Genomic DNA, 12,450 nt, shown 5'->3' on the forward strand with positions numbered 1-12,450 from the left:
CATTGATGTGAAAGGTGTACGCCAGCTAAAAAGGTGTGCAGGAGTAGACCGACATGCTACCGTGGAACAGCTCACCTCCAAAATGAACCAGGGGGCTAGCAGATTGCATTTCTGCTAACAAAGTTGCATCAGGTCTCATTTTCGGCGGCAATATCGGACTTGGACCTCTGGTGATTGGTAAAGGGTTGTCTTCTCCAATAAGTTACATTTTCTTCATCGAACGAATAGATGTTGACTTATCAGGCGAGAAACATCAGAGAACAAACACCCTGCAAACATTGCCAGAAGTGGCAGCGGTATGGTCTGAGGGATGTTTTAAAGGCATTCTCTGGGCTCTCTCTTTCATGTGGAAGGCACTCTCAACTGAATTGCGTATGAATCCATCCTTGCAGATGATGTACACCTGTACATGCTGATTTTCTTCTCTGGGGCGGATGAAAACATCTAGCAAAACAATGTTACATGTCACATGGCTAGAAATGTCCGACATTGGATAGAGGAGCATGACCAAGACTTTTAAGTGCAACCCTGGCCCCCTAATTCCCCAGACTTGAACCCAACCGAAAATCTGTGGGACCACCTCGATAGTTGTGTTTTCTCTGTAGATCCTCTACGATGCTGTCACGGTGGGAGTGGGGGAAACCCCCACCGTACAATGTAGGGAATTTGAGAAAGCAATTAGGCCTGGATACTGGGAACAGGGAGCAGGTAACCTCCTATAGCATCTTTAATCCTTGCCCTAACCCCCTAATCGCATGAGCGAACCCAGATGGTAGGAGGGCTCATGGACCAGAACCTCGGACCCTAACGGGCCCTGATGATCCCTGGGGTAAAGTTCAGGAAACAGAGATGACCAGTTCATCCACAACACGGATGAACCGGAGTCTCCAGCAGGCCTAGGTGCAAGGAGAGAAGCAAACAAAGAAAGACAACAGACCACAGGACCACAACATCACTAACCTGCCCACAACAACTAAAAGGAACGAGCTGTCCGCACCACAACCACTGGAGGTACACACAAACAGGGGAAATGTGAAACAACCATGCTGGACTACAAACACCAAATAGACCAGACATGGAACACCAAATGACATACTACAAACACTCTGTACATCACACACCATACTCAAAACAACAAGTGAGGATAGGTAAAGGAATAGAAACAAACGGAAGACAAGGGGATGACATCGCAGATTACATCGTTTTGGTGCGTCCCCTCGTCCTTCTCTGTTGTAAATGAACTGGTCGTCTCCTTTTCCTGACCTATACCCCAGCATTCAGGCCGAGTTGCTTTCCCAAATTCCCTACATTGTACGGTGGGGGGTTTCCCCCACTCCCCACCGTGACACGTGCATCCACCACCAGCCGTGGGATGCACTGCAGTCAGCATGGCTCCAGATACCTATGACAACCTACCAAGAGCTGCTGTCGGTGCTGCATACAGCATTTACTCTGGATATTAGGTGGTGGTCATAATAATGTGACTCAACTGTGTATATTTTTAGGATGTTGAATTATTATAATGAAAGAAGATCGACCCATCTTAACATTCTAGAGCTATCTTAGAGCAAATGTATAATAAAAACTAGGGTATTGTATTCTAAACAGTTCTCAATCATTACAGACACAAAAATAATTATAATATTCTTAAAATCTGACTTGAGTCTGCCACAGATGATAGAAATCGATATGTTCTGCTTCTCACCAGAGGAGTAGTTACTCTAAGCCAGTTTGGCGTTGGCTTGACTGTTGTGCGGAGCACAAAAGAATCTTCCACAAAATAAGTATGGACTTTCTCGATTGAATTATCAGGTCACAGTCCAGAGAATGTCGAGTATTAGGGGGAAGGGTGCTGAAGGAACAGCAGCCTTAAGGCCCCTTTCACACGGGCGAGATTTCCGCGCGGGTGCGATGCGTGAGTTGAACGCATTGCACCCGCACTGAATCCTGACCCATTCATTTCTATGGGGCTGTTCACATGAGCGGTGATTTTCACGCATTACTTATGCGTTGCGTGAAAATCGCAGCATGTTCTATATTCAGCGTTTTTCACGTAACGCAGGCCCCATAGAAATGAATGGGGTTGCGTGAAAATCGCAAGCATCCACAAGCAAGTGCGGATGCGGTGCGATTTCCATGCATGGGTTCTAGGTGACAGTCTATTCACTGTATTATTTTCCCTTATAACATGGTTATAAGGGAAAATAATAGCATTCTGACTACAGAATGCTTAGTATAATAGTGCTGGGAGGGTTAAAAAAAAAAAAAAAAGTTAACTCACCTTATCCCCATGATCGCCTAGTTCCCGGTCGGTCTGTTCTTTAGCTGTGGCTAAAGGACCTGTGGTGATGTCAGATCACATGCTCCATCACCATGGTGATGGACCATGTGATTGGAGCATGTGATCTGACATCACCAAAGGTCATTCAGCCCACAGCTAAAGAACAGACCGGGATCTACACGATCATGGGGATAAGGTGAGTTAACTTTTTTTTTTTTTTTAACCCTTCCAGCACTATTATACTATGCATTCTGTATTCAGAATGCTATTATTTTCCCTTATAACCATGTTATAAGGGAAAATAATACAATCTTCAGAACATCAATCCCAAGCCCGAACTTCTGTGAAGAAGTTCGGGTTTGGGTACCAAACATGCGCGATTTTTCTCACGCGAGTGCAAAACGCATTACGATGTTTTGCACTCGCGCGGAAAAATCGCGGGTGTTTCCGCAACGCACCCGCACATTTTTCCGCAACGCCCGTGTGAAACCAGCCTAACAGAGAACAGGCAGACAAACAATCAGGAATAAGCCACTCAAACAGTTGGTGAGGCCTAGACTACCAGGAAGAAAATAATATATAAGCACTAGTTGTCATTGGCAAAGAGGAGGAATGCTGATACCAGGGCCCAGCAAAACCATTGCTGCCACCATGGACCCACTGTCTGAATGGGGAGAGGTAACATTCTCTAACACAACTACACAAGTGAGAAAATGTTGCTAATTTGCTAATTGCCACACAAGGCAAATAAAATGAGCTTTAGAAAGGGGAAACCTTAATTTAAGGGAATATGTGACAACCATTCTTTAATCTTTCTAAGTTGTTTCCGTCATTTACATCCCTCTCTAACATTCACCGAAAACAGGTGGGTCCCAGAATCGTACCGTTGGCTTGCCCTCAATAAACGTTCACAACAAGCCCTTTGGAACCTAAATCGAGCAGCAAGGATCAATGGGGAAAGAGATGGAACTTTTATCACTCTTGAGGTAAAGTCTAGTGGAAAGTGTTTGCTTCTGATAGTAGAAAAGCCTATAAAGCACAGATAGGAAGATTTAGCAAACGTGTCAAAGAATGCAGAAACGTATAACTTCTGAAAAAAGGTCACAGGTTTTGACTAATTTATAAAAATGGCACTTGAGGCATGATAAATGTATCACAACTTGCTAGCCATGTTGACATGGTGTGTGCTCTACCAGCTCAGTTCATCACCACTTGACATAGCGTGTACTCTACCAGCTTAGTTCCTGTTCGATTGACATGGTGTGTGCTCTACCAGCTCAGTTCATGCTCAGTTCATGCTCAGTTGACATAGCGTGTGCTCTACCAGCTTAGTTCCTGTTCGGTTGACATGGTGTGTGGTCAACCAGCTCAGTTCATGCTCAGTTGACATGGTGTGTGCTCTACCTGCTCAGTTCATGTTCAGTTGACGCATGTGCTGTACCAGCTCGGTTACTGTTTGCTTGACATGGTGTGTACTCTACCAGCTCAGTTCATGTTCAGCTGACATATCATGAGCTCTACCAGCTTAGTTACTGCCCGGTTGGCATGGTGTGTACTCTACCAGCTCAGTTCATGTTCAGCTGAAATATTGGGAGCTCTACCAGCTCAGTTCCTGTTCAGTTGACATAGCATGAGTAATACTATCACTATAAGTAATAAACGTTAACTCGCCACACAGCAAACCCTACTTCTCAGGTAGGGAAGTGCTATACAGAGTTTCCCTAATTAGTATGGATACTGTCCCTAATTGGCATGGATTCTGTTTGTATTTGGTGTAGATATATAGTATCAACACACTATTCAGGACACATAGTGACACTAGTACCTACCTTAGGGTTCGCTTGTTGTGCGTCAACATTTATTATGTACAGTTAAAGTATTAAGTAATGTCAACTGAAAATAGCCTCCACTTCTCTTTCATCTGCCCCACAAGACTAGTGTACATGTATACCAATAGACAACACTGAAAACTGGCATTAGCCCGGCATGCAATTGTGATGGAATGTGCATTGAATACTAACAGATTTTTCCTAGATCTCCTCCTACTTTTCTGCTCTCCTTGCAGTAACCTACAGTAGGTAATATTGATTGGCGCACAAATCTCAATATATAAAAGAAAATACTGCAAAAATATGGGGCCCTTGAGTACACAAATATATTACAAAAAAGTAGAAATCCTTACAAAAAAGATGTTGCATGTGTACATAACTCATACAATAATGTGTGAATCTGCAGCCAGTAAATAATGGGAAAAATGTCCCTACAGATTACAAAAATAGGTGCAAAGACACATTCTTACATGTTTTGCAAGGGTCCAAGGCAGCTTTTGAAGGAGGTGTAACTAGGGGCATAGCTAAGAATCGGTAACAGGTTGAGTGCCTCGGATGCTGGGGGTGCTAGCAAGCCACTAGTCCAGGATATTGAGATATGACTCTGGATGTAACAATGCAGGTATGGTAGCTTTTTGGAAAAGCAACATTGGTATAAGCTTAAAGGGCTTCAGTCACCCCCCCCCCCCCCCCCAAACTCATTTTTCATTTTTGGGCATATTAAAATCCTTATTGTATGACTATTCCCTATATAGGGCTCTTACCTTGTTCTGTGGCTTTGTTTCATTAAAAATTGAGCTTTTAAAATATGCAAATTACTTCACTACCAGCAAGTAGGGCGGTTACTTGTTACTAGCCGCCGCATCCTCCTTTTAAAAAAACACCCCCTCCTCCAGCTGATTGACAGGGCCAGCGAGCGCTCTCCTCCTCCGGCTGGCCCTGTCTGCAATTCAAATCCCGCGCCTGCACCTTACGTGTCTTCATTCGGCGCAGGCACTCTGAGAGAAGGACGCTCGCTTCCTCAGCACTCCCTCAGTGCGCCTGCGCCGATGACGTCACCTCTAAACCCGAAAGAGAAGACGTCATCGGCGTAGGCACACTGAGGAAGCGAGCGTCCTTCTCTCAGAGCGCCTGCGCCGAATGAAGACACGTAAGATGCAGGCGCGGGATTTGAATTGCAGACAGGGCCAGCCGGAGGAGGAGAGCGCTCGCTGGCCCTGTCAATCAACTGGAGGAGGGGGCGTTTTTTTAAAAGGAGGATGCGGCGGCTACCAACAAGTAGACGCCCTACTTGCTGGTAGTGAAGTAATTTGCTTATTTTAAAAGCTCGATTTTTTTTTATGAAACTAAGCCACAGAACAAGGTAAGAGTCCTATATAGGGAATAGTTGTACAATAAGGATTTTAATATGCCGAAAAATGGAAAATGATTTTGGGGGGGGGGGGGGGGGGTGTAATAGAAGCCCTTTAATGATGTAAACAGATTTATCAATCCCTTCCACTGCTTATTGAGACACAACGTGATTTTCATTTGTGTAATAAAATAATAATTAATTTTCAGTAGCAGTGTTCTCTTCAGTAGCAACGTGATAGTGGGTAATAATTTGCTTTGGTTAAATGTTTGATAGGTTTGTAATTGACACTGGTTAAAGCTGATGTTATAAATGACCTATACACAGTGGGACTGCTGGTAACCGGCTGTACAGGGAACCGTAGCCGGCCCCAGTCTCTTCAATGGGTCTGTCTGCAGTACCCTGCACAGAGAGTATTGGGGCACCACTGTGCAGGGATACAACTGAGTGCTACACCAGGGGTGTGTTCCCTTCATTCTTTATTCCCAGCAGTGTCCCTAAATACAAACCTCATTGCTCAAAATATGATGGCAAGTCCTAATAGTATGCCAACAGTTTAGAAAAATTGGAAATCAGTTTAAAAATACCTTCATATTTTGCCACCATATCGGCAGCACTACAAACATGCAGTTTTTTCCCTGCTTACATAAAACAAATTACCCTTGGGGCTCTTAGAGAGCTAGGAAATGGAGATGTTTTTTTTTCCTGTATGAGTCCCAGAAATCTCTAACGACAGCCCTGCATGTATACCCAGTAATTCAATCTATGGGGTCTGAAAACTTTTGGGCTATAATTGGGGACTGTGAACAAAAGACTACCTAGCTGTTTTTTTTATATATGTTTGTGATTCTTTAGCAGGTTTAAACCACTAGTGCAACATTTTTTCCCCATGCAGTGACCCAGTGGATCACTGCTAAAGGGTTAAAATTGTAGTGGATCGTCGCTAGTTATGATTCCCTACCCAAGCATTTAAATGGTGAAAGTATTTTTTCTTGTGCACTGTAAATCCCAAAATGATTGTATATAGACAGCAAATAGTTAAAGGGAACCTGTCACTGGGGTTTTGTGTATAGAGCTGAGGACATGGGCTGCTAGATCGCCGCTAGCACATCCGCAATATCCAGTCCCCATAGCTCTGTGTGCTTTTATTGTGTAAAAAAACGATTTGATAGATATGCAAATTAACCTGAGATGAGTCCTGTACGTGAGATGAGTCAGGGACAGGATTCCTCTCAGGTTACTTTGCATATGTATAAAATCGTTTTTTTTTTTACACAATAAAAGCACACAGAGCTATGGGGACTGGGTATTGCGGATGTGCTAGCGGCCATCTAGCAACCCATGTCCTCAGCTCTATACACAAAATACCGATGACAGCTTCCCTTTAAATTTGTCAGTCTTAGTTTGGCTGCCAGGGAGACAGGTTGGTCCTGACCGCCTTGATTACTGATTACTTGAGACTGAAAGCTTTCCGAAAAACAGCTGGACTAGAACAGATTGAGAACCACTAAAAAGGCTGTGCTGGACAGACAGTAAGGTAAATGCTTGTTAATGGCAACAGACTTTACTGCATGTGGAAAGGTTTAACTGCCTCAGGAGCACACCACACTTTTGAGACGGACTGGCCATCTGATCTCAGATCTGCACCCCATGAACTGGCCATTGTCAAAAGTGCTAATGGTATCGGAATTGCACTAGAGTTGCAATTCCGATTGCAACTCTAGTGCAACTACTAGAGTTGAGCGGACACCTGGATGTTCGGGTTCGAGAAGTTCGGCCGAATTTCCCGGAAATGTTCGAGTTCGGGATCCGAACCCGATCCGAACTTTGTCCCGAACCCGAACCCCATTGAAGTCAATGGGGACCCGAACTTTTCGGCACTAAAAAGGCTGTAAAACAGCCCAGGAAAGGGCTAGAGGGCTGCAAAAGGCAGCAACATGTAGGTAAATCCCCTGCAAACAAATGTGGAAAGGGAAATTAATAAAAATAAAAATAAAAACAAAAGAAATAAAAATTAACCAATATCAATTGGAGAGAGGTCCCATAGCAGAGAATCTGGCTTCACGTCACCCACCACTGGAACAGTCCATTCTCAGATATTTAGGCCCCGGCACCCAGGCAGAGGAGAGAGGTCCCGTAACAGAGAATCTGTCTTCATGTCAGCAGAGAATTAGTCTGCATGTCATAGCAGAGAATCAGGCTTCACGTCAGCCACCACTGCAACAGTCCATTGTCATATATTTAGGCCCCGGCACCCAGACAGAGGAGAGGTTCATTCAACTTTGGGTAGCCTCGCAATATAATGGTAAAATGAAAATAAAAATAGGATTGAATGAGGAAGTGCCCTGGAGTACAATAATATATGGTTAAGGGGAGGTAGTTAATGTCTAATCTGCACAAGGGATGGACAGGTCCTGTGGGATCCATGCCTGGTTCATTTTTATGAACGTCAGCTTGTCCACATTGGCTGTAGACAGGCGGCTGCGTTTGTCTGTAATGACGCCCCCTGCTGTGCTGAATACACGTTCAGACAAAACGCTGGCCACCGGGCAGGCCAGCACCTCCAAGGCATAAAAGGCTAGCTCTGCCCACGTGGACAATTTAGAGACCCAGAAGTTGAATGGGGCCGAACCATCAGTCAGTACGTGGAGGGGTGTGCACACGTACTGTTCCACCATGTTAGTGAAATGTTGCCTCCTGCTAACACGTTGCGTATCAGGTGGTGGTGCAGTTAGCTGTGGCGTGTTGACAAAACTTTTCCACATCTCTGTCATGCTAACTCTGCCCTCAGAGGAGCTGGCCGTGACACAGCTGCCTTGGCGACCTCTTGCTCCTCCTCTGCCTTGGCCTTGGGCTTCCACTTGTTCCCCTGTGACATTTGGGAATTCTCTCAGTAGCGCGTCTACCAACGTGCGCTTGTACTCGCGCATCTTCCTATCACGCTCCAGTGCAGGAAGTAAGGTGGGCACATTGTCTTTGTACCGTGGATCCAGCAGGGTGGCAACCCAGTAGTCCGCACACGTTAAAATGTGGGCAACTCTGCTGTCGTTGCGCAGGCACTGCAGCATGTAGTCGCTCATGTGTGCCAGGCTGCCCAGAGGTAAGGACAAGCTGTCCTCTATGGGAGGCGTATCGTCATCGTCCTGCCTTTCTCCCCAGCCACGCACCAGTGATGGGCCCGAGCTGCGTTGGGTGCCACCCCGCTGTGACCATGCTTCATCCTCATCCTCCTCCACCTCCTCCTCGTCCTCCAGTAGTGGGCCCTGGCTGGCCACATTTGTACCTGGCCTCTGCTGTTGCAAAAAACCTCCCTCTGAGTCACTTCGAAGAGACTGGCCTGAAAGTGCTAAAAATGACCCCTCTTCCTCCTCCTCCTCCTCCTCCTGGGCCACCTCCTCTTCCATCATCGCCCTAAGTGTTTTCTCAAGGAGACATAGAAGTGGTATTGTAACGCTGATAATGGCGTCATCGCCACTGGCCATGTTGGTGGAGTACTCGAAACAGCGCAACAGGGCACACAGGTCTCGCATGGAGGCCCAGTCATTGGTGGTGAAGTGGTGCTGTTCCGCAGTGCGACTGACCCGTGCGTGCTGCAGCTGAAACTCCACTATGGCCTGCTGCTGCTCGCACAGTCTGTCCAGCATGTGCAAGGTGGAGTTCCACCTGGTGGGCACGTCGCATATGAGGCAGTGAGCGGGAAGGCCGAAGTTACGCTGTAGCGCAGACAGGCGAGCAGCGGCAGGATGTGAACACCGGAAGCGCGAACAGACGGCCCGCACTTTATGCAGCAGCTCTGACATGTCGGGGTAGTTGTGAATGAACTTCTGCACCACCAAATTCAGCACATGCGCCAGGCAAGGGATGTGCGTCAAACCGGCTAGTCCCAGAGCTGCAACGAGATTTCGCCCATTATCGCACACCACCAGGCCGGGCTTGAGGCTCACCGGCAGCAACCACTCGTCGGTCTGTTGTTCTATACCCCGCCATAACTCCTGTGCGGTGTGGGGCCTGTCCCCCAAACATATGAGTTTCAGAATGGCCTGCTGATGTTTACCCAGGGCTGTGCTGAAGTTGGTGGTGAAGGTGTGTGGCTGACTGGATGAGCAGGTAGAAGAAGAGGAGGAGGAGGAAGCTGAGTAGGAGGAGGTGGCAACAGGAGGCAAAGAATGTTGCCCTGCGATCCTTGGCGGCGGAAGGACATGCGCCAAACAGCTCTCCGCCTGGGGCCCAGCTGCCACTACATTTACCCAGTGTGCAGTTAGGGAGATATAGCGTCCCTGGCCGTGCTTACTGGTCCACGTATTTGTGGTTAGGTGGACCTTGCCACAGATGGCGTTGCGCAGTGCACACTTGATTTTATCGGATACTTGGTTGTGCAGGGAAGGCACGGCTCTCTTGGAGAAGTAGTGGCGGCTGGGAACAAAATACTGTGGGACAGCAAGCGACATGAGCTGTTTGAAGCTGTCTGTGTCCACCAGCCTAAATTACAGCATTTCATAGGCCAGTAGTTTAGAAATGCTGGCATTCAGGGCCAGGGATCGAGGGTGGCTAGGTGGGAATTTACGCTTTCTCTCAAATGTTTGTGAGATGGAGAGCTGAACGCTGCCGTGTGACATGGTTGAGATGCTTGGTGACGGAGGTGGTGGTGTTGGTGGTACATCCCCTGTTTGCTGGGTGGCAGGTGCCAGCGTTCCTCCAGAGGCGGAGGAAGAGGCCGAGGCGGCAGCAGCAGAAGAGGCCGAGGCGGCAGCAGCAGAAGAGGCCGAGGCGGCAGCAGCAGAAGAGGTAGCAGGGGGAGCCTGAGTGACTTCCTTGGTTTTAAGGTGTTTACTCCACTGCAGTTCATGCTTTGCATGCAGGTGCCTGGTCATGCAGGTTGTGCTAAGGTTCAGAACGTTAATGCCTCGCTTCAGGCTCTAATGGCACAGCGTGCAAACCACTCGGGTCTTGTCGTCAGCACATTGTTTGAAGAAGTGCCATGCCAGGGAACTCCTTGAAGCTGCCTTTGGGGTGCTCGGTCCCAGATGGCGGCGGTCAGTAGCAGGCGGAGTCTCTTGGCGGCGGGTGTTCTGCTTTTGCCCACTGCTCCCTCTTTTGCTACGCTGTTGGCTCGGTCTCACCACTGCCTCTTCCTCCGAACTGTGAAAGTCAGTGGCACGACCTTCATTCCATGTGGGGTCTAGGACCTCATCGTCCCCTGCATCGTCTTCCACCCAGTCTTCCTCCCTGACCTCCTGTTCAGTCTGAACACTGCAGAAAGACCCAGCAGTTGGCACCTGTGTTTCATCATCATCAGAGACGTACTGAGGTGGTATTCCCATGTCCTCACCATCAGGAAACATAAGTGGTTGTGCGTCAGTGCATTCTATGTCTTCCACCGCTGGGGAAGGGCTAGGTGGATGCCCTTGGGAAACCCTGCCAGCGGAGTCTTCAAACAGCATAAGAGACTGCTGCATAACTTGAGGCTCAGACAGTTTCCCTGGTATGCATGGGGGTGATGTGACAGACTGATGGGCTTGGTTTTCAGGCGCCATCTGTGCGCTTTCTGCAGAAGACTGGGTGGGAGATAATGTGAACGTGCTGGATCCACTGTCGGCCACCCAATTGACTAATGCCTGTACCTGCTCAGGCCTTACCATCCTTAGAACGGCATTGGGCCCCACCAAATATCGCTGTAAATTCTGGCGGCTACTGGGACCTGAGGTAGTTGGTACACTAGGACGTGTGGATGTGGCAGAACGGCCACGTCCTCTCCCAGCACCAGAGGGTCCACTAACACCACCAGATGTTTTCCTCATTGTTATCGTTCACCACAACAACAAAAATATTATTTGGCCCAATGTATTGAATTCAAATTCAGGCCTTTTTTTACAGACACCTAACACTATCTGGCTATCTATTTAGGTACCGTATTACACTAATAAAGGCACAGCAGTAACCACAGATTTAGCTGAATATAAATTTGAGGCCTAGTATTTAGACGCTGGGTGACAGGTATACGTTTACGGACAGAATTAGACTTGGAAATGCACAGTAGCGTGTGTGTGAAGTTATTCAGAATGACCCTATGTGCACCTTGAATCTTATATACCCTTTTAGGGATAGATTTAAAATAGCTCTGATACAGCGGAAACCACTAAATTAAGAAATTGCTAAATTGGGAATTGTATTTCAACCCAGAACAAAAACTGTGCTTTGACGGACACTAAATAACTTGACCAGCCACACCAGTAACGACAGATTTAGCGGGATATAAATTTGAGGCCTAGTATTTAGGCGCTGGGTGACAGGTATACGTTTACTGACAGAATTAGACTGGGATATGGCCAAAAAATAACCACACTATTGATGGTTAAATGCACTTGGTGTGACAGCTTGACCAACCACACTACTGAGGGTTAAATGCACTTGGTGACAGGCGCAGCTTGCCCCCAATGTAGTATATGGCCAAAAAATAAACAGACTATTGCTGGTTAAAATGCACTTGGTGTGACAGCTTCACCCTGATGTAGGATTTAGCCAAAAAACAACCACACCATTGAGGGTTAAATGCACTTGGTGACAGGCGCAGCTTGCCCCTGATGTAGTATATGGCCAAAAAATAACCAGACTATTGCTGGTTAAATGCACTTGGTGTGAAAGCTTCACCCTGATGTAGGATTTAGCCAAAACACAACCACACCATTGAGGGTTAAATGCACTTGGTGGCAGCTTGTGCTGGCACACCACAAGACACAAAATGGCCGTCGATCACCCCAGAAATAAGTGACTGAAAAACACTCGTTTTGGATCCTCCAAAAATCAAGGAAAACCCACGGATGAAAAAACGGTCACGGATCACGGAACAACGGAAACAGTTTTTTGCGGACCTTAAAAAAAAACGGTTGTGTGCATGAGGCCTAAAGGGGAGGTGGAGGAAAGGTGTCCATGCAAGGAGTCCTAAATCCAGGTGTTAGGTTGTGTCCTCTTTTTAATGATTAGAACGTTAT

At 47.0% G+C, this 12,450-nt stretch overlaps 1 protein-coding gene across 5 annotated transcripts in view; it reads left to right on the plus strand.

Moving 5' to 3' along the window:
• Positions 1-12,450, plus strand: part of LOC122920640 (solute carrier family 22 member 6-B-like) — a 94,116-nt gene that overhangs the window by 52,319 nt on the left and 29,347 nt on the right. For all 5 annotated transcript variants that reach the window (XM_044270303.1, XM_044270302.1, XM_044270306.1 and 2 more), the window contains one exon: positions 3,147-3,267. In XM_044270303.1, the coding sequence (XP_044126238.1) occupies positions 3,147-3,267 (121 nt within the window). The remainder of the gene's footprint in view (positions 1-3,146; positions 3,268-12,450) is intronic.

This window comes from Bufo gargarizans, chromosome 10 (assembly GCF_014858855.1).
Source record: "Bufo gargarizans isolate SCDJY-AF-19 chromosome 10, ASM1485885v1, whole genome shotgun sequence".
In the NCBI taxonomy this organism is placed as follows: domain Eukaryota; kingdom Metazoa; phylum Chordata; class Amphibia; order Anura; family Bufonidae; genus Bufo; species Bufo gargarizans.